The 27,232-nt window shown below is 36.7% G+C and overlaps 3 protein-coding genes and 1 long non-coding RNA gene across 5 annotated transcripts; 2 read left to right on the forward strand and 2 right to left on the reverse strand.

The window, feature by feature from the left end:
- Nucleotides 1–3,115: 3,115 nt before the first annotated feature.
- On the forward strand, nt 3,116–13,485 carry si:ch73-71d17.2 (RPA-related protein RADX). Its single transcript, XM_067399673.1, has 16 exons — nt 3,116–3,802; nt 4,641–4,792; nt 5,154–5,325; nt 6,462–6,570; nt 6,671–6,762; nt 6,834–6,959; nt 7,054–7,161; nt 9,349–9,522; nt 9,709–9,830; nt 10,403–10,476; nt 11,150–11,212; nt 11,287–11,336; nt 11,643–11,945; nt 12,064–12,216; nt 12,585–12,749; nt 12,991–13,485. The coding sequence occupies exons 1-15, from the start codon at nt 3,208–3,210 to the stop codon at nt 12,704–12,706; spliced, it is 2,415 nt and encodes an 804-aa protein (XP_067255774.1). The 5' UTR covers nt 3,116–3,207; the 3' UTR covers nt 12,707–12,749; nt 12,991–13,485.
- Nucleotides 12,724–18,878, reverse strand: amdhd1 (amidohydrolase domain containing 1). Its single transcript, XM_067399676.1, has 10 exons — nt 18,827–18,878; nt 18,389–18,708; nt 17,491–17,597; nt 17,340–17,404; nt 16,928–17,205; nt 15,467–15,692; nt 15,247–15,371; nt 15,027–15,120; nt 14,773–14,933; nt 12,724–13,118 (listed from the first exon to the last, which is right to left on the reverse strand). The coding sequence occupies exons 2-10, from the start codon at nt 18,526–18,528 to the stop codon at nt 13,013–13,015; spliced, it is 1,302 nt and encodes a 433-aa protein (XP_067255777.1). The 5' UTR covers nt 18,529–18,708; nt 18,827–18,878; the 3' UTR covers nt 12,724–13,012.
- A 917-nt stretch (nt 18,879–19,795) lies between these two features.
- Nucleotides 19,796–25,422, reverse strand: LOC137029898 (serine/threonine-protein kinase pim-2-like). 2 transcript variants are annotated; one of them, XM_067399677.1, is made up of 8 exons: nt 24,924–25,422; nt 24,127–24,354; nt 23,812–23,994; nt 23,628–23,722; nt 23,435–23,485; nt 21,336–21,714; nt 20,983–21,159; nt 19,796–20,756 (listed from the first exon to the last, which is right to left on the reverse strand). In XM_067399677.1, the coding sequence occupies exons 2-8, from the start codon at nt 24,203–24,205 to the stop codon at nt 20,632–20,634; spliced, it is 1,089 nt and encodes a 362-aa protein (XP_067255778.1). In that variant the 5' UTR covers nt 24,206–24,354; nt 24,924–25,422; the 3' UTR covers nt 19,796–20,631. The 2 variants fall into 2 exon arrangements, with proteins under 2 accessions (XP_067255778.1, XP_067255779.1); XM_067399678.1 differs by lacking the exon at nt 24,924–25,422 and having other exon boundaries at nt 19,796–20,484; nt 20,668–20,756; nt 24,127–24,234.
- LOC137029900 (uncharacterized) lies at nt 23,620–25,547 on the forward strand. The gene is made up of 4 exons (XR_010896351.1): nt 23,620–24,298; nt 24,594–24,773; nt 24,969–25,051; nt 25,410–25,547. It is a non-coding gene; the product is annotated as an uncharacterized lncRNA (long non-coding RNA).
- Nucleotides 25,548–27,232: the final 1,685 nt, after the last annotated feature.

The following is a 27,232-nucleotide window of genomic DNA, read 5'->3' on the forward strand; positions in this document are numbered from 1 at the left end:
CCCTGGCCATCCGGGGCCTCGTCCGTACATGAAGATGCATTTTGAACAATTACTGCTCCCTCTTTTTTTTCTTTTTCCTCCTCGTCCTCTTTTTCCTCCTTCTCTTTCTCCTCAAATGGCACAAGACTCTGCAGGAGATGAGGAGGACTGTCTGATGAAACCTGGTCCTTTAACCGCCCAAAAAGAGTCATGAATGACTATAAGATCACATCATGGCTACATAACACTCTGTAATAATAATAAATGCTTAAAACATTAACACTTAATACTAACCTTAAACAAAACTGTTTTTGTTTTCTGAAACACTACAGAAGCTTTCTCCTCAAGAGATGGATTCTTTGAGTGACGCTGATGCAAATGGTACTGGACAGAGAAAAGTTGGCATAATACAAATTACTCATAATTATTTGCATTATTTACAGTTTTGTTGGAATTTCTCAAACTCAGATGATCCTTTGAAAATAGTTTTTTGGCCTTGTGCATACAAAAATCTCACTGGATTATTGCAATTAATGGCAAAAGAAATGTTTGGACATGTAAAGTGATATTTCCTACTGACACATTACAGCAAAAGATATAGATAACTGGCTTAAAACCTTTTTTTTGGGGTGAAAATACTAACATGTCTAAGACTTTTGCACAGTACTGTATATTGTTCATGGAATGTTTGTGTACGTTTTTTAAATGTTGCTGGTAACGTTCCCCTAATGTTTGAAGAATTATAAAATGGAATGTTCATTCATATATAAACAAGAAAAATATGCATGTTTCTAATGTTCAGAGAACATTCAGAAATAACGTTTTCATAACTTAGTGGGAATGCTGGCAAAACGTTCTTAAAATATATTTTTGTAAACTGGGAACTAGTTTCTGAAACATTTTCCAAACTTACTTTAAGGTGAGCTGTGATTTCCAGCTCTGTTTCCACACTCACTCTGGATAACGGAACAACCTGGTGGCCTAAAGTGTTTTTCTATTACATATTTAAGGGAATCACATAATATATTAGCACATAAGTCTTATAACATACAAATATATGATGTATTTATTTGCATAGAGTTAAATCTGAAATCTCTCATTTCACTTGCACCTTCTTCCTGACAGTTCTGTGCAGGGGGCCGTGATGATCCCTCGGCCCCTGGGAGAAGAACAGCTCCTGTAGTCGTTGGGCTGTGGTTTGGCCTTTGGTGTGGTGATCCTGAACAAGTCATGCATCTTAAATGACGGAGCAACAAAGTGTGGTACACAAACAGCTCAAATGATTGGCTTCCCCAAGTAACATAAGAAGCCAAATTAGCAACACTAAATTAATAGATTGTGTTACAGCTGATGCAAAGCCTTCCACTGCGAAAGAAAAAACTGTCACAACTGCTTAAAAAAAAAAAAAAAATGGAAACATTAATCAATGAAAAGGTTACCAGTATTGCTGACTTTGAGGGAATCACGTTGGAAATGGGAGGAAGGTTGACAACCTCATTTTCCTGTTCAGTTAACACATGATTATTATATGAGAGTATACTTGTAATTATGAAATTATGAGAGTTGACTGTGTTTATTCATTTTAATAAGTAAATCATGCACTTTTAATGCTTTTTAGTCAAAGTTGAGCTATCAAACAAATAAAATATCCGTTTTGAAGTATTGCAATACTCATTTACAACACATTTATTTATAGGGAGAAGACTTCTCTATTGATAAATACACTGCAAAAGTATAAAATATATTGAATTGAAAATGCAGTCTTACCGGTTTCTGCTTATTTCTTTTCGGTACAACTCCATTTCTGTAGTATGTCCACATGGCACCGGACAGCAGGCTTCAAACACTGGACTTCTTCTGTTCTGAACTTCATATAAAAAGAACAGCTAATCGGTCTAAGTTGCATCCATAAATACACTAATATGTCTTCTTTAAACTCCGCTTATATGGCGTGCATACCTAACCCGGAGTCAAGAGAGTCTGAGGAGATGCGCGTTCTTTCTCTCAGCGAAAGATAAGGGTGCATTATTCAATGATGCACAATCACCGCTAGGTGGCGTTCTGCATGTGTTATTTACCCACTGCCATGGGAACGTCAGCAGATCACGGTCAATTTCAAACTGCTGCCAAACTTTATATATTTGGCTTTTGTATCTATATATTTGACTTTTTGTATTTTTATCTTTTTACATGCATTTTATTTTCTATCATATTTATTTCAAAAAAATTGTATATATATATATTTTTTTTTTATTTTTATATCAAATTCAAATTCAAAATTGTTTTATTGGCATGACTGTAAATAATACAATATTGCCAAAGCATATATATATATATATATATATATATATATATATATATATATATATATATATATATATATATATATATGATTTTTCTTATTATTTATATGTTTTGGTCTATATAAACACATATTTTATTTTCTTCTATTATATTTATTTCAGTATTTGATGAATTATTTAATCTTTCTTTAATTGTAATTATGTCATTATTGCAATATTTTCTTCAGATATAATTTATATATATGAATTGAATACTTTTTTCTATTTTTCTATTATATATTATTATTATATATTATATTATTTTTATTTGTTCTATTTTTCCCTCTGTCAGTATTCTACTTTGTTTCTTTATTTGTCTTTTTATTATTTAATTTTTTTCTTTTAGTCATGGTTTTTAACTTTTTGCCATTGAGATGACTGGGAAAAAGTGTCCCAATCAACCTGAATTTACCGTTCAAAAGTTTGGTTTTTTTTAATGTTTTAAAAGAAGTATCTTCTGCTCACTAAGGCTGCATTTATTCGATTAAAAATACAAACAAAATAATAATGAATGTTTCTTGAGCATCAAATCAGCATATTAGAATGATTTCTGAAGGATCATGTGACACTGAAGACTGAAGTAATGATGCTGAAAATTCAGCTTTGATCACAGGAATAAATTACACTTTACTGTATATTGACATAGCAAACAGCTGTTTTAAATTGGAATAATATTTCACAATATTACTGTTTTTGTTTGTATTTTTAATCAAATAAATGCAGGCTTGGTGAGCAGAAGATACTTCTTTTAAAACATTAAAAAATCTTACTAACCCCAAACTTTTGAGCGGTAGTGTATATATATATATTCGTTTTCTTTCTATGGTTCTGTGCTGAACTCAATGTCCCACAATACTTTGTGGTGTTGTTATTGTGTCGCGCAGACATGGCCGCCCTGTCAGGCAGTTCCTCCGAGTGCTGCACGCTCAAAAAGACTCTAAAAAGGTTAATATCTAACACGTCTGCTTCCCCACGAGCACGAACCCACTCGGAACCGCTTTACGTGATCTCTCTGGAGCGCTACGGCAGAGACGCAGACTTCGGGATCCGTTTCCCGGACAGTATTTCGATGTCAGAGAGTCTGTTTGACGCCACTATCACGGACGGAGACTGTAAGATCCGCGTGTCTCTGGATCCCGTTGTAAACAGACTCATTAGCGTGAATAAACTTCACTGCGGCTCCGTCATACGGAATGTGGAGTTCAGCCGCGGGGAGGACAGCGACGGAGACGGCGGGTCTTTTCATGTGTGCAGTCTGGAGGTGGACAGACTCTCCGGCGGTGATGCGGCTCTTCGGGCGCTCTCATCCGTCAACGTGAGGTCAATACCGTGGATGGGAGCAGAGCCGAGCGCAAGCCCGCTCAGAGCCCGCAGGAGCTCCTACCTGCCGCTGTGGAACAATCACGACTTCTATGGAGAGATGTGGCGGGAAACGACCCCCTCTGAACCCGACGCAGAGGACTCTGGAGATGAAATAGATGGTGTGTTCACAGGCTGGAAGCTGCCTACTTAGGCAGCATTTAAGGGAAGGGAATCGATCAGAAACGTTTCATTTGGGCACCATAGTTTTCACCCAAGTACCTGCTACCCTCTCAAACACTTAAATCTTGTATTACTTTCAAATTCCCTAATTGGATTCAATAAAATTCACTGAAAATCACACTAGGGATTGTAGGCAAAAAAAGAGTAATATTTCTCACACATTTAAAAAAAAAAAAAAGAGAGAGAAAGAAATAATAATAAACACGAGAACATAGGAATTTTTAAAAACTGTATATTGGTTTTAATACATTAATATATCGAAAGAAATATTATTTGTGACAACTGAAAAATAAAATTGACCCACAGCAAAATATAAGGCGATGGTTCACTCAAATAAATAAATTCTGCTATTATTTATTCACCCTCAACCTGTATTTCTTTATCTCTTCTGTGAAGCACAAAAGAAGATACTTTGAAGAATGTTGGTCACAAAACAGTTTTGTAACCATTGACTTTCATTGTATGAACAAAAAGACACTGAGACATTTCTCAAGAAATGTTCCACAGAATAAAGAAAGAAATGCATAAAGGTTTGAAACAGCACAAGGGTGAGTAAATGATGACAGAATTTTCATTTTTAGGTAAACTATTCCTTTAAATTCAGCCTAACACCACATACCATGATGCATCCTTTGTGAATGCACAAAAATGCTGTCCAGGTAGGAATCTCAACGTCTTGTATGACCAAATAGGAGTAGGTGTTTCTGAAAACAGTAAGATGAGTGCTACGTATTAATGTGTTGCTGTTCATGCATGCGCTTTTGTTTCTGGTGGTAGATGTCGGGTCCACGGTTTCACTCGCAGAAGTACGCAGGCGTTTCTTGAGTGGGTCTCGCCGTTATCGGGGCGCCCTATGTGTGCGGATCCTTCACAAATCCAGACTGATCTATTATGGGAAAGCAGATCAGCAATGTGAATGTCCCTATAAGGTCAGACTTTCTTTTCCATGCTAATCTTTGGTACCTATAGGAACTTGGTTTATAGATATTGTTTTTCCTTTAGTATGTTGCAACACACTTTTTGTATTTTTATATTTCACGTATTGACAGATTTTGTTTGCACTTGCTCACACCTGTTTTGTTTTTTAGATTTTAGATTGTTTACCAACAAATATTTAACTATATTTCTTTACTACTTTCTCATCCTAACCATTCAACTTTCATTTCAACCATTTTTCTCAAAATGAATAGTTATCTGTATGTCATAGTGAAAAATGCCTAAAATCACTTAAGTGTGACAACATTGGTCTGACATTCAAAGTAACGTCTTCCATCAATCTGTGTTTCTCAGGCAGAGTTGCAGGTCGGTGATGGCTCATCCAGTGCTTGTGTTGTGCTGTGGAACACAGTCTGTCTGGAATGGTACCGAATCCTGCATCCGGGTCATGTTGTACGATTGTGTCACTACAGAGTCAAGGAGAGTTACAGCAGCCGCACGGGGCAGGAATCAGAGCCACACATCGGTACAAAATCTAACATTTCAAGTTATGACATATATACTACTGTTCAAATGTCAAAAGTTTTTAAAAGAAGTCTCTTATGCTCACCAAGGCTGCATTTATTTGATCAAAAATATAGTAAAATCTGTAATACTGCGAAATATTATTACAATTTAATAAAACTGTTTTCTATTTTAATATATTTATTATTACTCCAGTCCTCAGTGTCACATGATCCTTCAGAAATCATTATAATATGATGATTTGCTGCTCAAGAAATATTTCTTATTATTCTCAGTGTTGAAACAGTTGTGCTGCTTCATATTTTTGTGGAAACTGTGATACGTTTTCTTTAGGATTATTTAATGAACAGAAAGAGCATAATTTATATGAAATAGAATGTTATGTAATATTATAAATGTATTTACTATCACTTTTGTTCAGTTTAATGCCTCCATGCTGAATACATGTATTCATTTCTTTAAAAAAAATCTTTGACCACAAACTTTTGAACAGTGTGTGACTCTGTTTACACCTAGTATTAAGATGCGTTTTGGTCGATCGGATCACAAGTAGTCGAGGGAGACACATTCCTGTTTACCTGATGTTTTCATTTGTCCATTTTCAACCACTTCTGTCCTGATTTCTTCAAGGGGATTGTCTAAGGCTGGGTAAATGTATGAAGATGAAGGAAAAACATATGGAGAGCATCAGCTTTTGTTTCTGCTGTGACAGCCAGAAGACCACGCCGATAGCTGTGAGTGTGTGTTAGAAATCAGGAATGATGAGAGAACTATCTGAGCTGGCAGAGTTTAAATCCCATCTGGCTAGTGCGCTTCCTATAAAGGCATTAAGTCAGTTGGTGGAGAGTAGGCAGTCTTTAGTGATGGTTTTTGACCACATGAGCGTCTACACTAGGAAAGCAGGCCGGTTGAATGTGTTTTTGACTACCTCTGTAAGTGGTCGAAAGTGGACAAACTCAAAACATTTTAGACCCCGTTTACACCTGTATTTAGCGTCATCCACTTGTGATCCGTTGGACCAAAACGCTCTTAATACCAGGTGGAAACCGGGCCCATGTTGCAGTATATGAATTGGATGTAAATATTTGTTCTCATTTATAACATTTTGTATTCTACCTTCTTCTGTTCATACTTTAGAGATCAGTCTTAATTCCAGGAACCCCACTGCTCAAATTACTATAATCCCCAAGAACCAGATTTCTCCAGATTGGGTTTTGCCAAACCTGCCTCATTCATTCATCTGCAGGTATGGATACAAAATCACAATCTCAATATCCTCTAGAGCCTTACACTGAAATCGAAGACTTGTACAGCTCAGAGAAATGTTTTATGTGATTATTTTACAGGCAGGAGCTTCCTAGTTGTCCACAAGGCCACATCTGCGATGTCATTGGTGTGGTGATCTTTGTTGGTCGACCAGAACGTGTCAGAAAGAAAGGTGAGATGTTTGGTACACACAAAAAATATTATTTCTCTTAAGCCAGTAGACTGCAATATTTCTCTTTGTAGATGGGCAAAGGTCAGAGATCGAGGAGTATCGGTGGCTCCAACTGGCAGATAGAACATCAGACAAGCAAATCACAATCAAGCTTTTCTCTACATCACAGCCTGACATTCAAAGCCGTGTCTATCCAAGTACCACATCACTGTATTTTCTCATTGTTATTCTCTGTCTCTGTGCTGTTATTACAGACAAACTGTATTTTTTTTCTTTTTTTTTTCAATACAGTGGCACTGGTTGTCTGCACTAGACTAAAGCTTATCAGAAGTGCGGTTGACAGAGCTACAACTTTTGAATATCTCACCAACACATCACTGACCCAGATTTACTGCACAGGTAAATAACACACACCTTCATAGATCAGACATATAATATACACTACCGTTCAAATGTTTGGGATCAGAAAATGTTTTTGTTTTTTAAGAGAATAAAAATTAAAAAATAAATTAGAATTATTCAGCTATTCAGCAAGGATGCGTCAAATTGATCAGAAATGACAGTAAAGACATTTAGAAAGTTACAAAAGATTTCTATTTCAAATAAATGCTGTTCTTTTGAACTTTCTATTCATCAAACAATCCTGAAAAAAAAACTTTTCAAATCACAATTTACACAAAAATATTGATAATAATAATAAGAAATGTTTCTTGAGCAGCAAATCAGCATATTAGAATGATTTCTGAAGGATCATGTGACACTGAAGGCTGGAGTAATGATGCTGAAAATTCAGCTTTACACAGGAATAAATTATATTTTAAAATATATACAAATAGAAAACAGTTCTTTTAAATTGTAATAATATTTCATTTGTATTTACTGTATTTTTGAAATATGAGATTTTCAGCTCAAATTTGTGCGTACGCATGCTTAGTGAATGAGAACCACTGTTACTCACACTTAAGTGTTGCAACAACATTATCAGATTCAATATAGACGGCACTGCATCATCTTTTATTTTCAGTCTCTCTGAAAAGCCTGCTTTGAACTGTGTCTTGTTTAAAGACAAATCTGCAGGAAAATGAACCAAACAAAGAGTGTCTTACTGAGGTGATCTGGGACTTTGTTAAAAATAAAGCTCATCCATGCGTTCTTAATGTTAGGATTACAAGGAAGGCAATGCAAAGACTGTTTTGCAGTGCCAAGTTGTAGAAAAACACAGAGGCATCTCTTATTGTTTTATTTCTGTAGTAATCCTGTGTTTTCGTTTCTCTCGTATTTACTTTTACATGACATGCGTGAATCGGTGGGCAGGCTTAAGAGGCTATGATGTAGAAGTAGTCGTTGATCATCTTCTGCAGAAGCGGTCTTTCGTCATACATACTATCACAAAATCTGTTTCAATAAAAGCTGGGAAGCTAGGAAGCTTTGAGTTCTGAAACTTACAGGAGGTTTTTTATAGTACAATGATGTCTTATATGTCCGACGATCAAGGAAAATTGGATTTCTTAAATCATGACTCCTTTAAAGGTGCCCTAGAATTAAAAATTGGATTTACCTTGGCATAATTGAATAACAAGAGTTCAGTACATGGAAATGACATACACTGAGTTTCAAACTCCATTGTTTCCTCCTTCTTATATAAATCTCATTTATTTAAAAGACTTTAGAAGAACAGGCGAATCTCAACATAACACTGACTGTTACGTAACAGTCGGGGTGTACGCCCCCAATATTTGCATATGCCAGCTCATGTTCCCAACATTATGAAAGGCATTAGACAAGGGCAGCCAGTATTAACATCTGGATCTGTGCACAGCTGAATCATCAGACTAGGTAAGCAAGCAAGAACAATAGTGAAAAATGGCAGATGGAGCAATAATAACTGACATGATCCATGATAACATGATATTTTTAGTGATATTTGTAAATTATCTTTCTAAATGTTTCGTTAGCATGTTGCTAATGTACTGTTAAATGTGGTTAAAGTTACCATAATTTCTTACTGTATTCATGGAGACGAGAGCCGTCGCTATTTTCATTTTTAAACACTTGCAGTCTGTATAATTCATAAACACAGCTTCATTCTTTATAAATCTCTCCAACGGTGTGTAATGTTAGCTTTAGCCAAACTCATTCAGAATCAAATATAAACACCCAAATAAATACTATACTCACATGACCTGAAGCATGCATTGAGCATACATGACGAACATCTTGTAAAGATCCATTTGAGGGTTATATTAGCTGTGTGAACTTTGTAAATGCACTGTATTATAGTCGCGAGCTCGATGGGCAGGGAGCATGAGATTTAAAGGGCCAGCAGCCCCTGAATCGGTGCATACTTAATGATGGCCCAAAATAGGGAGTTACAAAAATTAATTTAAAAACATCTATGGGGTATTTTGAGCTGAAACTTCACAGACACATTCAGGGGACACCTTAGACTTATATTACATCTTGTAAAAAAAACGTTCGATGGCACCTTTAAATAATGGTAAAATAATTTGAACGGTAGTGAATGTAAACTTATTTATTTGCATAATTAGTAGAATCCACTGCCATCATTTGCAAACATGAAAACAGGCACAGGGGCTCACCCCGTGATGCCATACAGAGGTGTACGGCCCATCCGCCAGTTCCTCCACTGGCTGAAGCAGGTAGATGAGAGCAGCCTGCTGGAAAAAGCTGTGATTGGAGGATATTTCAGCTACCCACCACTTCCAGTTTCACTGAATAGCTTCATGGAAAACAGACAAGGTAAGAAACAGAAAACGACTTGAGGATGTTTGTAGAGTTTGCCAGTGTTTATACAAAGATATATATTTTTTAATGTAACCAAGCATAGAAAAATGCTCTCTAACGGTATCCTTTTGAGTTTAGTATAGAACGTGGTGCTCTACCTCTTCATGTCTTCCTGTGGCTAATTTTAGTGTGTGTGCGCAGGGGGAGCTGGTCTCATCAGTGGAGGAGAGATGAAATTAGAGTGTGAGAAGTTGAATTATAGAGAGAAACGACAGTTTGCTGTTCAGTGTGTCGTCACTGCTGCCTGCTACCACCACAGAGAGGTACAGACATAGACAGAAACAAATAACCCACAATGTTATACAACCAACAACATACACTGATATAATACAGTACCGTTCAAAAGTTTGGAGTTGTATGTTTTTGAAAAAAGTCTCTTATGCTCACCAAGGCTGCATTTATTTGTTCAGAAATACAATAAAAACAATAATATTGTGAAATACTATTACAGGTTCAAATAATTATTTTCTATGTAAATGTATTTTAACTATAATTTATTCCTGTGATGGCAAAGCTTAATTCTCAGTGTCACATGATCCTTCAGAAATCATTCTAATATGCTGATTTGATGCTTAAGAAACATTTCTTAGTATTATCAATTATCAGTGGTATTAAATATTACAATATTATCAAATATTATGATATTTATTCAGGATTCTTTGATGAATAGAAAGTAAAAAATAAACCGCATTGTCTTTACTGTCACTTTTGATCAATTTGATGCATCCTTACTGAATAAGAGTATTTATTTCTTTAAATAAAAAAATCTTACTAACTCCAAACTTTTGAGTCATAGTGTACCTCTGTTATATCTCTATTTTCTATTCTTTTATAGAACAATGGGCGAACACAGTATTCAGATCTTCCATCAGCTCCACTCAGCCCTAGAGTGCCACGGCAAAGAGAGGGGTATGTGTGTTATTTTAGGTTCTGATATAAGTATTAAATAGTTCATCCAGAAATGATCAAAAATGTTCTTTTACTCGCATTTATGTTGTTCGAAACCCGTAAGACTTTCGTTCATCTTCAGAACACGAATTAAGATATTTTTGATGAATTCCACAAGCTTTTTGGCCTCCGATGGACTGCAACGTTATTACCACTTTCAAGGTCCAGAAAGGTAGTAAAGACATCGTTAAAATAGTCCATGTGCTACAGTGGTTCAACCTTAATGTTATGAATCAATGAGAATACTTTTTGTGTGCAAAAAAACAAAACAAAATTACTACCTTTCTTGGCCTTGAAAATAATAATAATGTTGCAGTCCATCAAAAATATCTTAATTTGTGTTCCGAAGATGAACGAAGGGCTTACGGGTGACGTGAGGGTGAGTAATTAATAATAGAAATTTCATTTTTGCTTGAACTAACCTTTCAACACAGAAGCAGAAGTGTGAATGCGATTTGATATCTGTCAGATGACAGCATCTGTTCCCCTTCACTGTCATTGCATGCAAAAGAACAACTAAACCCCTGCCTTTGATTTTCTAAGAAAAACAAGAATATGAGAGACCTTTATTACATTTTCATTACTAGGTGAACTGTCCCTTAATGTTCATTTTTTATAACTGTTTTTACCACAGGTCTGAACCTCACAGGACACCCGTGAAGCGGAAACTTTTCAGCAGTACTAGCCCTAGAAAGAGGTAAGAATGTGTTTCTGTCCGATACAGAAGTACTGCTGTTATTCAGTGGAGAATAATAATTCACTCTTTCTCAGGTTGGCACCACCTCTGCAACCATTTGCAACAGAGGATGACGCAGAGAGGGGTAAGAGAATGCAGTGGTGTTGTTAGCCAATTACACAAACCATACAAATTCACGGGTATTCTTGGGTGTAAGTTAACAGATTTTCAACCCGCTTTGTATTGTGACAGTGTCGGTAGTAAATGAACAATGTTTACTTGTTCTCCATGTTACCTGGACTGAAAAAGTTCTATTTATTTGTCAGCAAAAGTCTTTTGACAGCTCCATTGCTTTTGTGAAAACAACTTATTGTACTTCCACATTTTTGTATCCCCTGCAAATTTGCATTGAATTTCTAGTGAAAGATCTGTGTGTCTTTGTGCCCTGTAGATTTTTCTCTGTTTGATGGTGCCATGGAGTTTCTAGTCGGACAACAGGACGAAGATAGTAATGATGAAGATGATGAGGAAGAGTTCTCGACGCCGCCCACTAGTCCCATGACCTCACGCCTGGGACTGACACGTGTTGCCATTGAAACTCTGCCACGGGTTTTTTGTTACGAACGTCGACATGTTCAGGCTGTTGCTGTGGGGATGCAGGTTAACAACTTTCACAAGCTCCTCCCACAGAGAGAGCTGGAGTCATTTAGCGCCGCCTCCTGCTATACCGGCTACTTCACTCTGACAATGAGAGGTGCACATTTAAAACACAATTTTGTTTGTTTTTTGCATGAACAGTGTGAAGTCAAAGTGTCAGTCACAGCGTGTTTATAGTATTTTGATTTTTTTTTTTTTTTTTCTTGTTTGCATAGCTTTATCAGATGGAGTGATGCTTGATGTTCTTTTTCTGCCTGCTGCCCCGGGAAACTTGCACTGGATGCCCCTCCCTCTTTCACATGATAACTCCTGGGAGTCTGTCCTATCACACGGAGGGTTTTCACCACATGCCCTGCCCCCAAGCCCTGGTAAATATGTATATATTTATTCTGAATGAATTTCAATGTAAAAACACATCGTTCGTAAAAACTTTTAACACAAAAATTTTCATATTTTAGCTAATTTGTTAATGCTTTCAGATAACAAAAGTAGTAGTATGCTCTTAGAAAAAATGGTTTAGTGGGGTTCTATGTAGAGCCCTAGAGTTCTTGACTCAATTTTATGCCAAAAGATTCTATATAAGGAGAGTTTCTCTTAAATAATTGCATGTTCATTTAACTGGTTATATAATTATTTAATCCATATATAAGCATTTTATTTTATTTATCATTTTTATTTCCTGTGTGTAATAAAATAGCTAAAAATTTAAATCTGGTTTCTCTTTCTTCTCCAACAGCTGACATGATCGCCACTGCAAATCAGTTGACCAATCAAAGACTACTGTGTGTGTTAGATGCATGTGCACTAGGAGCAGAGAAGTTGGAATTGGTACTAAACCGTGCATTTCCTTTACGATGATAGAAGCATTCTGGAGATGGAAGGACACATTGATATAAAACAAGTTTGTATTTATATATTTTATATTGATTTCATATTGATTTTATATAGCTGTTGTAAACAGAATCACCCTTGATTTTTTTATATATATATACATACACACACACACACATTATTTATATATTTATTTATTTATTTATTTAAACAACAAAATATGTTTTTTAATTTTTTGAGTATGGTTCCATGAGGTTTACTATTCATGGTAATAAAATTTTACCACACAATCTTGTGTTGCTTCATTGAAGGTCTGGCTGTGGTGCATGATACTCAAAGGTTCAAGACTTTGTCATTTTCATAAACAATCTCGCCTTTGATTATGACATATCTGATGAGCTCCTGATGGCCCCCGAATTGGTAGACCAGATGTTCCCACCTGCAGCAGAGGGAAAGAGAACTCAAATTATAACAACCTCCTTAACAACTCCCATCAAGCACCAGTCATAATCTGAATTTCAATAACTGATTTCATATATCAAACCATATTTATGCCTTATTCAAACAACTTAGGGAAACACTGTTACTTTTAAAAGTAATGCATTACAATATTGCATTACTCTCTGAAAAGTTACTTAGTTACTTTTTATGGGAAGTAATGTGTTATGTTACTTTTGCATTACTTTTTCTCACCTGACCTGGGCTTGCCTGTTTGTTTTATAACAAAAAACAAAAGTTGTGTTTTGGGCAAATGCAATGGCCCTTTCACACCAAAAGTGAAATGATGCAAGAGAAGAAAGTCCAACATTTACATCAGAAATAAAAAATAAAAACAAATGTGATGTGTATCTGAAGTAATTTTTGCTTATTCATGTGGTTGAATTGGATCATCAAAGGACAGCAGCAAAGACATTGGTTGATAAAAGTGAGATTAAATACATAAAGTATATTCGTGTTATTTAACATTTAATTACTGCAGGTTTGTGTAATATTGGGTATATATATTGTATAGTTTGCATTTCACTGTTTTATTTATTTTGAGAAAAACTGAATCTGTTTTTGTGCAAGTGAGATGAGTAAATGCCTGCTCACATTTAGTCTGGAGCAGGGGCCTTAGAGAAATCATGAGTGCAGAGGTGCCCTGTATAAACATGATGGTTATTGTAGCTCTAGACAGTAGCACAGTTCCTCAACAGACCGTCCATACCGGCGTGATGAATACAATCCTCAACTGGATGGAACTGAAATAAATACTTTGATTGTTGCGATCCTATCAGACTTATGATAGCAACCTGATTGTAACAAAGCACTGTTCGCCAGAGGAGAACTGGCCCCCTGACTAAGCCTGGTTTCTCCCAAGGTTTTTTTTTTCTCCATTTTAACACCTATTTGCCACCTGATGTCACCTGTTGGAGTTTGGGTTCCTTGCCGCTGTCGCCTTTGGCTTGCTTAGTTGGGGACACTTGACATTTGATATTCAATAGTATTCTTGACATTTATTCAACAGTGCTTCTGATCTGCCTGCATTGACACTATTATTTACGAGCTGCTGTGCAGCCAAATTATATACCAGTTATCAATGTAAAGCTGCTTTGACACAATCTGCATTGTAAAAAGCGCTATATAAATAAAGGTGACTTGACTAGACAAGGGGTACTCAACTCTGGACCTTGAGATCCTCTTTCCTGCAGAGTTTAGCTCCAACCCTAATCAAACACACCTGGACAAGCTAATCAAAGTCTTCAGGTATAATATAAAGCTGCAGGTAGGTGTGTTTAATCCAGGTTGGAGCTAAACTCTGCAGGAAAGTGGATCTTGAGGTCCAGAGCTAGAGCTACAATAACCATCATGCTTATACAGGGCACCTCTGCACTTACTCATGATTTCTTTAAACATGGGGACAGGAGAGGTGTCAGTCAATAAATAGGACTCGGATATTTTGTTGTAATATGAAAGTAATGTGTTACTTGTTATTCGAAAAAAGTAATCTGATTACGTAACTCGTGTTACTTGTAATGCGTTACCCCCAACACTGCTTATGACCATAAGAATTCAGCAGTTGCCCATTTAGATCTGTATGCATGTGATCTAACCGTGGTGCATTGATGATCACAAGGTCTCCCTGTTTCCCGATTTCAAGCGACCCATGTGTATGTGAACAGTTGAGAGCGTAGGCTGCGTTTATAGTGCTTGCAGCCAAAGCTTCTGGCATAGACATCTTCATCATCACACAGGCCAAGTGCATCACCATAGGCTAATGAACAAACAGACAAAATGGAAAGTGATCAGGTCAAATTTCTACATGCAAAATTTGTTCAGTATACGAAAGTTTGTGTGTTATGGTCACCATTGAGCAGCAGTAGGCATTGGGGTTGAAGTCACTGCCTAGGGCCACTATGACTCCCGCATCAAGCATATCTCTCGCACGTGGTGGAGAAAGCCTTTAACAGACACAAGGAGAATCAAATCCGTGATCTCTTTTATTTATAATTATTGCATTTATAATTGACAGGACAGTGAAGTAAAAGGAAAGGTAAGGTGAGAACATCAACGTTGTGGGTATTTACCTTAATATATAGGCAGTGGTGGGTAGGAGGACCGCTGATGTTTTAGCTGTTGCCATGGCAGCGATTCCATCATCTGTCACTTCTTCTAAATGGCTGATGGCTAAAGCGCCAAGTTCTGCCCCGAGCTATTAGATTGGAAGACAAAAAGAAGATACAGATGATGTAAGAATTTGAATGTTTAAGCATGTATGCAAGAAACTACGTGAATATGCCAACATACATGTGCCGAGTTCATGGGATGGAGTTCATCGCCATGAAAATTGATGTTGAGGCCCATGTCTTTGCCAGCCTGAAGTATGCAACGCGTAGAGTTCAGATCGAACACACCTTTCTCACAAAATACATCAATGTTGTCCACCTGCAGATCACCTGAAGCAGTTAGCTTTTTTATCTTGGGCAAATGCACTGCCACAATGTCCTGAGTGGCTTCTTCCATAGTTTTACCTCTGAACACACAAAGAAAATATAAGATATGCAAATTAAGAGTTGTTTTTCAAAAGTTTTGGGTTCGTTAAAGGGTTAGTTTACCCAAAAATGAAAATTCTGTCATTTATTACTCACCCTCATGCCCTTCGTTAATCTTCGGAACACAAATTAAGATATTTTAGTTGAAATCCGATGGCTCAGTGAGGCCTCCATAGCCAGCAATGACATTTCCTCTCTCAAGATCCATTAATGAACTAAAAACATATGTAAATCAGTTCATGTGAGTACAGTGGTTCAATATTAATATTATAGAGCGACGAGAATATTTTTGGTGCACCAAAAAAACTAAAGAACGACTTATATAGTGATGGCCGATTTCAAAACACTGCTTAAGGAAGATTCGGAGTGTTATGATTCTTCTGTGTCGAATTATGATTCAGATTGCATGTCAAATCGTCAAACTGCTGAAATCACATGACTTGGCGCTCCGAACCGCTGATTCGACACGCTGATTCATTTATGCTCCGAAGCTTCATGAAGCATTGTTTTGAAATCGGCCATCACTATATAAGTCGTTATTTTGTTTTTTTGGGGCACCAAAAGTATTCTCGTCGCTTTATAATATTAATATTGAACCACTGTACTCACATGAACTGATTTAAATATGTTTTTAGTACCTTTATGGATCTTGAGAGAGGAAATGTCATTGCTGGCTATGCAGGCCTCATGGAGCCATCAGATTTCAACAAAAATATCCTAATTTGTGTTCTGAAGGTTAACGAAGGTCTTACGTGTGTGGAATAGCATGAGGGTGAGTAATTAATGACAGAATTTTCATTTTTGGGTGAACTAACTCTTTAAGAAAGTCTCTTGCTCTCCAAGGCTACATTTATTTGATCAATAAAAAAGGTAATACATCATTACTCCAGTCTTCAGAGTCACATGATCCTTCAGAAATCATTCTAATATACTGATTCGATGCTCAAGAAACATTTCTTATCTATCTATGTGTCTAACTATCTATCTATCTATCTATCTATCTATGTGTCTAACTATCTATCTATCTATCTGTCTAACTATCTATCTATCTATCTATCTATCTATCTATCTATGTATCAAATGCCAATTTCTGTTTATTTAGAAATTTTAGGATTGGCAAGAATCAATTTAAGGACTACAATAAACTACATGTAGATTTTTGTATTACAAAGAAAAAAACTCTGAATGATAAAATCTTTTTTTAAAGAGTATGTACTTGGGTACTGCGTGGGCTCCGCAGTATGTTGCTGATATCCCGATTGGCAGTGACTTTCTCGCTGAATTGATCACCCTCAGCATCTTGAGTTCAGTGTCCAGCTCAAGTCCATATCCGCTCTTACACTCCACCAGCGTGGTTCCTGCTCTCATCATGCGCTCCAGACGGCTCTTTAACCCATCTAATAGATGTTGTTCGGTTGCTGAGCGAGTGTGCGTCACTGTGAAATGAATTCCACCTCCTGCTTCATGCACTTCCATGTATGTGGCACCAGCCAGCTGTACACAGAACAAGATGCTTTGATATAAGATACTTGTTCAGATCTCTTCTCTAACACACTAAGACTTAAAGATACAGTATATCCATACAAAATGCAAGGGGAGAGATAGATTGAACTAAATGAGAGAAAAACCTTCATGGCAAACTCATGCACTCTGTCTCCAGCCCACACTGGATGTGTGTGTGCATCTACCAGACCTGAAAAATTAAGATTCCCTTAAAAAAAAAAATTGTCAAAAGAAGGGGTCACACTGTTTATTTTGGGTGGAAGATGTAACACTTACCAGGGAGAACACACATGCCGGAAGCATCCAGGACATTGTCAAACTTTGCTCCTTTGAACTGAGACTCAATGATGTCTGCCGATCCAACAGCTTTGATAAGACCATCACTACACACACACACACACACACACACACACACACACACACACACACACACAGCTAAATAAGCACATACCATGAACTTAAATTGTTATTTTAAAAAGTTATTTATAATTACTAGTGACTAACCCAAACCATAACAAAATATATTTTTAGAATTAAAAACACTGGTTACAATTTACAATGAGGAGTTATTATGCATTAGCTAACATGAACTAAAAATTATAAATATTTTAAAGCATTTATTAATATTTGTTAACATTAGTTGGTAAAGATCTAATTATTAATGGTTTGTTCATGTTAGTTCACAGTGCATTTATCAATGTCAACAAATGTAACTTTGGATTTAAAAAGGTATTAGTAAACGTTGTAATTACCATTGACTAACATTAATAAATGCAATAGAAGTCTTCATGTTAACTGCATAGTAATGTTAATAAATGAAACCTTAACAAAACTTTAGATTTACTATATCCATTTGACATTTGTGGACATTATTTCTTTTCTGTGGACATTTTTGTACCTAAAGTATTTTTAATACAAAAACTGTGATGTATTTAGATTTTTGCACCATGCAAAATTGTATCTATTAAGGGAGCCATGAATCCTATATTGTTTTTTTTTTTGTTTTTTTATTGTAAATATTAATTTGAAAATAAAAAATGGCTGTTTACAAAGGGACAATAAATATCACATATATTATCTTCTACGTTTTGCAAACGTTTATTTACATGTTGAATTCAGCAAGCACAATAAATAAGAGAGACCATCAGTAATATAAAGAATTAATCTTACTTACTGTCCAATCACCACACTGCCATTCTCAACGACAGCCAGAGTCTGCATCCCGTTCCTGGTGAGATACTTTTCACCATTTCTACAAACTAAGACCACTTGTGTTGCATTCTTGACCAAAAGTCTAAAACTGCTTTGCGACATTGTTAGTATAACTTTGCTGCTAGTGTTTTAGAGAAGAGCTTAGGGATGAAAGAGTGGGTAAATATTTAGCAAAGCCAAAATTAGATAACGTGGCCGAAGGTCGGAAGGGAAACAAACAGGTAGATAAATTACCAATGGTCAGTCAGTGAGGGAGGAGATCATGTTAAGATTCAGCCGATTCTGTATAAGGAAAACAAATGTTGGCGAAGCAAATATTTAATTATTACAGTAGTAATTACAGTAGTAATTTCTCGATAGAACTGATATCAAAATTGAAATATGTTGATCAAAATCGTACATTTATACACAAACTGAGCAGCAAACGCAACTTTCGGACGCCATCTTTATTTTTCTAGCTCAACTGTCACAGAATGGAAAGCACCGGATTGTGGGATATCAAAGGCAGCTAAGGATATGTAGCTGACGCTGATGGATCAGCTGTGGGTTATGTATGACTTTATTAATTTTTCAAAAGGTTGTTTACTCTTTATGATTTGGTAATTATGTATTTCACTTATGTATTGTACTTTATAATTATGTATTGTATTTTATTATTGTTAAATTCGGTTGTCTACCAGCTGAATGTGTCATGTGACTCTTCCTGATTTATTTCACCTGGAAGTATTGGCGCCAATAGTAAGGCGATGCATGAATTCAGATAAGCATGTTAGTGCTCCTGACTATTCTACTGCTGGTTACCAGGCATACACGGTAAAAAATTATATTTTGTATATTCTTTATTTGATTTGTGGTTTAGTGGTGTTATGTGTAAGACTGTGTCTGTTGTTTTTGTTTGTGTCTAGTTTTCACGGTGTTCCATAACAAATAAAACGCATGGACATCAGTACTTTGGAATCGTGGACTGTTTAATAACCAGCCAGTAGTTACAGGATACATCTATGCTTCCTTCAAAACCCGATCAGATGAAGGTATCTCATGAGAAAGGAAGTGAAGCTAACATTGGATTCGGACGTGCCTTGATGCCTTACTACCTTGAACTGTGTCCTCGGAAGGGAGCATTTTCCAGTTTTCGGACGCAGCCGTTATCTTCGTTATGCTTCTTACTTCGAACCGACTGCAATGATATCCGATTCATTAAATTCATTAGGATTAGTTGACTTTCAAATTAAATTTAGCCCAAGCTTTACTCACCCTCAAGCCATCAAGGTGAAGAAAATATAGAAACCCCTTTTATTTCCCTAAACAATCTAACAAAATCCCCCTCTCCTCAAAGCAATTAGTGTATTCGTAGAGTATTTTTTAAGAGAGAGAGAGAGAGAGAGAGAGAGAGAGCGTATGATTACCTGCATCTGTTAGAGCTTCTATTCTCTAGGTCAAGTCAATGTATCCTGCACTGAAGTTGTTGAAAAATCCCCAGACCGTTTCTCAATACCAGATACACCAATATTATGTATATAAAAAATAATTTATTAAACAATAATATTTAATGAACAAAAACTGATAGCACACGTACATCTCGGAGACGTCTATTTGATGTGTGTGTTTACGTCTGGAAGATTATTTAGGGTGTTCGCTCATCTGGAATACGTCTATAGGACGTATCCTGTCAGATGTCAAATAGACGTTTAGAAGACGTCTTTAAGATGTTTATGATTTAGAATGTATGTAAAACTGACATCTTAAAGACGTCTATTAGATGTTTGTAAACAGCAGATGCTTTCCAGATGTAGTGATCTTTAACAGACGTCTTGCAGACGTACGTGTGCTATCTGGTTTGGATCCTTTGGAGTGGTCCGTGGCAGGAGCAGCTTTCACATGAACTTCTGGAGCGGCCAAGAGAGGAATTCTGACCAAGACATGCAGCTCTGCCTAAAGTCGGCTGTGTGACGGGGGTATCTGTACTGTTATAGGCAAGTAAGCCAAGAGTCACCAGCCAAGGCATGGAGGGAGGGATGCCACTGTCTTGTATCAGGTCACCAGATGATATGTTGACGTCTACAATCAGAAGACATTTTATTTTCACAATACAAAAACAAACATGCACAAATACATAGGCAACATTCTTAAAGAATATAAATTGTTAGGGGGGGGGAAATAGGGAAAACATTTTTAAAATCTTTAAAACGAAAAGTGAATATATCTTCAAAAATCATTTGTAGCTGATCTTAGGCTCAATACCATAAACCATTCGTGGAAAATGATTTTCTTCAAATCAATCCGCCAGCTTGGGTTTTTCTGCAGGAGGGATCGAATCAGGTGGCAGCATTCTGTGCAGAACGATGGAAGAAAGTCAGATTATTACTTTAAACTTTACACCTTCTGTCTTTATATTAAGCTGTAATATTTTACTATTTTATACTTTATGTTCAGAAAATCAGGAATCATCTATCTTTTATAAAGCCACTTGGCTCTGTGTTACTTTTTCCTTGTTTCTTTGTTTGGTATGATTTAAATTACAGTTGGTCTTCTTTGTTGTGATGAATGCCATCTTACCATTTGACAAGCCAGGCTCAAACCAGACGTCATCATCAATCCTCTGCAAATCTCTGCGTTTTGGAAAGCGTCCACAGACCAGCAAGAATAAGAGCACTCCCAGAGACCACACAGTAGCTGGTTTACCGTGGTACTTGCCCTCTGTCAAGTACTCAGGTGGACGGTACTTTCGAGTGCCTGAAGGAAAGAGATTGTTTAATGGGTAAGCTTGAAATCCCACAGGATGTTTGCTTTGTAAAATGTTTTTAAAAAAATGCTTCTTCAAAAATGAGATATGGTTTATATGATACCAATTTAACTAGAACTTCTAAAACTAGAAGTCTAAAACTACAGGTTTGATGCATAATACATACCACAGAAGACGTCATAGGCGGATTCTTGCAGGAGATCCCCGCAGCCGAAGTCGATCAGTTTGACCTCAAGTGTTTCTGTGTTTATTAGCAGGTTCTCCAACTTAATGTCTCGGTGAAAAACTCCACGGGAAAAGCAGATGTGAGCAGCCATTGTTGCCTGCGTTATTATATACCGTGCTGTGTCCTCATTGAGGGTGCCTCCATGACTGTTCAAAAAATCCCAGAGATCTTGGCAGGGTGAGGGACGCTCCAAGATCATGATGTATTGGTCAGGTTGGTCCTGCCAGTCCAGCAACTCAATGATTTCTTGAACTCTGGGACCCCTGTTAGCAAGGATCAACAGGCCGACCTCTAATGGAAGGGGTGCGGGATGACCAGGCTAGAAGAAAGATCATGAAGAAAGAAGGTGCTGTCAGTGTGTTTACACATTTTAATCTGAAAACAGTGGAAGAAGTTTAGAGAGTGTCGCATACTTACTAGTGTTGCACGATATACCGATACTAGAAAGGTATCGCGATACCCTGCTTTTAGAAACGGTACGGTTCTTCATTTTATTAGTACCGGTACTTTAAGTGCCAGCTGTATTTCCTAATGTGCGACAGCAGGGAGCAGTGTGTGTGCAGCGCGCTGCTTCTGAGGCACATTGAGTGCGTGTTTATTCCTTTGTGCATCTGCGCAACCGCAGATGCACAAAGCAAAATATGGCATTATTTTGCTTACATTGCCGACAGTCAGGGCAAGCCCACGGACACCACAAAGCCCGTCTGCAAAATACGTTACAAAATAACGCAAGCGAAGGGAGCATCCAACTTGCCAAACATCCCGATTTGTACAGAGAATTTAAAGACAGGTTAGTGAATGTGATACCAGCGTTATGTTTATGCTCTCAAAAATTAAATGAGTGTTATTTATATTACTCATGCAAGCAGACATCCGCAAAGAGGTGTATTATTGAGTCTAATAAGTGATATCTGGTTGCTAAAATAAAATTAATTTTAAAAAACAAATATGTGAAGGGACTATACAATTATATTAAACCAATTTATGCTTTAATAACATTGCTCTAATTATTTACAGTAATCAATATTCTCACTGTCAAAACACTTACATGCAGGGCTTGATGACAGCCACTCCCACTAGCCACTTTGGCGAGTTGAATATAATTTAAGTTTACAGCCAAATGGTCGTCGAAGATCGTCGTAGCACAAAATTACAATCCAATCACACAATTCGTTATTTACATGCAGTTAGTGAAGGAGGGATAGGCGGAATTGCGCTGAATGACACACAACAGAAGCGCTCTCTCGCGTGCGCTCTCTCTCTCTCTCTCTCTCTCTCTCTCTCTGTCTGTCGCGCGCGCGATCAGTTTTCCTCGCGTCTGAATAGTCAAATACACGTGCACACAGATGTCTAAATGTCCATCATGTGGAGTATCTCGCGTGAATACAGTCGGTTATGGCTTAAGTGGACGTAAACAGGTGGGTAATAACTGGATATTTGTCAGTTACGTCCATGCATTCAGCAGCCCAATTAAATAGGCCTGTCCATCATTAATGTTAATCAAACAACAAAAGCTGTTAAATATGTTAAATAAACCTAGTGTATCTGAAAAAAGATTATTTTTAATTTACTACTGTTTTTGTAATTTGCTTCTTTGTTCTTTTATATAGCATAACACAAATAACTTGTTCTCATACTAGCTCATGCTCATACATTGTCCACCTCTTGCCCACCTGTACATACCAGCTGATATAAAATGTAATCTTGATTTGGGTGGTCAGTCTGCATTTAAAAGTTTGAAAGTGTTTTAAATCTTCTAAATCAAGTAAAATGACTAATGAGTAATTTAAGCATAAAAAAGTCAGCTTTAATCATATAAAATGTAATTTACCAACATCAAAATTGTGGCCAATAAAAATGCTGAGTGGCTAGTTACTTTGGGAAACCACTAGCCACAGTTCTGTCATATGTTATTTATTTACTTTTCCTACTGTTTTAGGTTTTTGCCATAGTATCGTTTAAGTATCGGTATCGTGATACTGAAGTTGGGTATCGTATCGAAGTCAAAATTTTGGTATCGTGACAACACTAATACTTACAATGTTGATGTATTTCATGTTCCGTGACTTTCTGGCGATTTTCACAGCCACCTGATCAACCAAAAACAATTATTACATTTCCAACATGTCAAGTGCACTAAATAGTGAAAATAATAAACTCTAAAAGGACTTGAAATGGATATAGTGAGACAAAACAATTTGTTAGCTAAATATTGTAAGGAAATGACTATACCTCAAGGTCATCCTCCAATCGTTTCCCTTCATAAACAGATCCGAATCCTCCTTTACCAAGCATTCTGCCGATTTCATACCGGCTCAGAATGTCGTCTGTTAAAAGATGAATCTTTTAGTTGATATGAAATTTCTAGCATGGACAGCAGTGAGTGAAATGTTTGAGGTTATGGCCGTAAACTCACCCTCAGTCGTCACGTCCCCTCTGTTGTGAACTGGTTCTGGACTGACTGGACTGAGGAGGACTGGAGCTGGAGGGGTTTGAACCTGTTGATCTGCAGGAGGAAGGACTTCAAGTCCACTTGAAAGAGGTTCCTGAAGACCATGATCCTCTAGAGCACAGGCGATGTACTGTAGAGAATTCTGATCTAAAGCAGGGAATGTTAAACATTAAAGTTCCCATTAATGGATACTGACTGAACATTATGTAGACTTTATGATGTACAGAGCTCTAGTAAACAGAAAACAGTTACACATTTTCAAATGGTCATTTGATTTACCCTCAGCACTTCTCTCTTGATCTGAGAGAATCTTGATCTTCTCAAAACTATCCGTCCTCCTCCTCTTTCTCACTGGCATCTCAGTGTCCTGACCGACACTAACGGGCTGATGGATTTCAGCCGCATTGGTGCTGGATGTTGTACTCTGATGGGAGTCGTACACCTGAGCGCTGTGAGAACTTCGTTTTCTTTTTCGGCCATTGTTAAAAGATGTCCGCTTGGGTTCATCTGTGTTTAAAGATATATAAAATGTGCTGGAATAAATATCCAATCATGGCTTTGATCTAACTTCAAATGATTTTTGATAAAGCGTGTGATGGTGTGGATTTTTAACATATGTAATGAATGACACTTCATCCTAAAGAACAGAAAAATTCACCCTAATTTATGAATTTCCATTAATGGACACTTATATCTAGCAGAAAATGATGTACAGATCCTCAAATGGTCTCTGGATTTACCCTCAGCGTGTCTCTCACTAACGGCTGCAGTGGTCTGATCCTCCACTTTCTGACCCTGACCTGAACTGCAGCTCCAGTGAAGAGTGAGCAGCTCTCCAAAACTACTCTTCCTCCTCTGGCTCTGCTCACTATCACTTCCCTCACTAACAGGCTGATGATACGCAATGAACAAAAACAGCAATCAGGGTAGGTGCTGACATACATTAGAAGAGATTTGACCTCAAATTTCTTCTCATATCACAAAGAACATAAAACAAATGCACAAAAAAAAGATGTAAAAATCTTCCAAATATTATATGTTATTCAGAGTCATTTGTAGCTTCTTAGACTTGATACCTCAAACCAATTCTTAGTTGTCACATCCACCCTGTTGTGATCTAGTTCTGGACTGAGGTGGACTGGAGCTGGAGGGGTTTGAACCAGTTGATCTGCAGGAGGAAGGACATCGAGACCGCTGAAAAGAGGTTCCTGAAGACCATGATCCTCTAGAGCACAGGCGCTGTACCGTAGAGAAATCTGATCTAAAGCAGGGAATATTGAAGAAAAGCATGTTTTAATCAATAATAATAATTAAACATTGCATACTCAAATTATAGTGATTCTTCAGTTAAAATGTTTTATTTTTTAACATAATATAGTCTAGTTTTTTACAAGCTTTGTTTAAATATTTATGACATGTCTTGGAAAAAATCTGCTCATTGCCTTGATCAAACTCCAGTTTTGATAGAATGTGTTTGGTGTGGATTTGTAACATATAATGACACTTCAATGACATTCTCAAATGTTCATTTGATTTACCATCAGTACTTCTCTCATTCGCAGCGGTATCTTGATCTGAGCTGCCGCTCCAGTCACAGAAATGAAGAAACGGCAGCTTCTCGAAACTCTCCGTCCTCCTCCTCTTTCTCACTGGCATCTCATGTTCCTCACCAACACTAACGGGCTGATGGATTTTAGCCGCATCGGTGCTGAATGAGGATGTGCCGCTGTAAGAGTCGCACACCTGAGCGCAAAAACTACGTTTTCGCTTCAACATTGCCATGATAGCAAAACTCGGGTAAACTCAATACGAACAGCAGAAGAGACAGCAACGAGAAGACTGAGAAAACTGAGGAAATGTTTCTCAAATCAGCAACACAACGCTCTATTTCATTATGACGTGATTCTGAGTGAAGCTTTCGAACGCGCGTGAGACTGAACTCTTCTCACAGCTGAGAAATGACTGCTTTCCTATCCTTGCTAAAATTATGTTATAGGTATACTTACCACAAGGGTCTCACTTTAACCTTTTGACTTCACAATAAAAACAATATTTTACCCTATTTAAATGAATTCCTGCGTCCATTAACGAATAGGGTCTATCAAAACTTACAAAAATGAATTCACAGATCACTATTATCCTGTGATAAAATAATTGCTTTGATATAATTTTTAATACATAGTATCACTTATTTAAGCATTGTGCATCCAAAGTGATGCATACAATAGCTTTGTTTTAAATTTTAGGGGGTTAAATCGTGTATGAAATACTTGACTTCTATTCTTTCAATGATTTCAAGTAGAGGACCTGAATACAACATTTATGAATTGTGTGTGGCACAAACATGTTCATTTCCAGAATCTCTGCTTGGAGATAATTACTTGTTTAATTTCAGACAAATTAGACACATTGTGTAGAAATCTATATAACACACAATCTTTTTAAAACATTTGTCCTCAGGTTAAATGTTTTGGATGGCTGCCTCTCAGTTTTAATGCTTTGAAAATCAACAATTATTAAACGCATTTAAAGTTGAATCCAGTTTTAAGGGAAGCTAATGTGCATGCTAACAATAAAAACACTTTGGATAATGTATCTAATAATACTGACTCATACCTTTTATCAAACAGTTAAAAGTGTTGAAATGTGATCTCATTTTACAAAACTCCCACTACTTTATTTTTAAATAGAGATGACAATTCTGAATAAACAACTACATAAAATAATGTAATTTACTAGAAGTTGTGACAAAATGTTAACTGTTGCAGTCTATTTACAAGAAATGTATAACTTTTAATGCATTTTTTAAATTGTTATGCATGGTTCAATGACTCACTCACACCTGTTTTTCATTACTGGATTTTGAATGAATTTCATGATAAATTCATTGACACATTTTTCAAACAATCACTTTAACTATGTAATTGATCCAATCTTTATTTGAAAATTACTTTCAAATATGATTTTGTTTTTTTGATCACTACCATAGACATCAAGACGTAGGACCTGGAAGCTCTGCAATGTGTTTTCAACAAACCGCATAGGAGAACGGCAGGGTAGAGAAGATATTGTTGAATAAAGCCGTTATTTATTTTGGCGCACAAAAAGTATTCTTGTCACTTCATAACATTACAGTTGAGCCACTGTAGTCACGTTGACTATTTTAACAATGTCTTTACTACTTTTCTGGACCTTGAATGTGGTCATTTTGTTGCTTTCTTTGGGAGATAAACTCAGATTTCATCAAAAAATATCTTAATATCTTACTTATGGAATGACATGAGGGTGAGTAATGAAAGCAATTTTGTTTTTGGGAGAACTAACCCTTTAAGTATAGGGTCATTTTTGATTTTATGTTGACTTTAAATTTTAAAGAAATGACAAC

This window comes from Chanodichthys erythropterus, chromosome 11 (genome assembly GCF_024489055.1).
Source record: "Chanodichthys erythropterus isolate Z2021 chromosome 11, ASM2448905v1, whole genome shotgun sequence".
Taxonomy (NCBI): Eukaryota; Metazoa; Chordata; class Actinopteri; order Cypriniformes; family Xenocyprididae; genus Chanodichthys; species Chanodichthys erythropterus.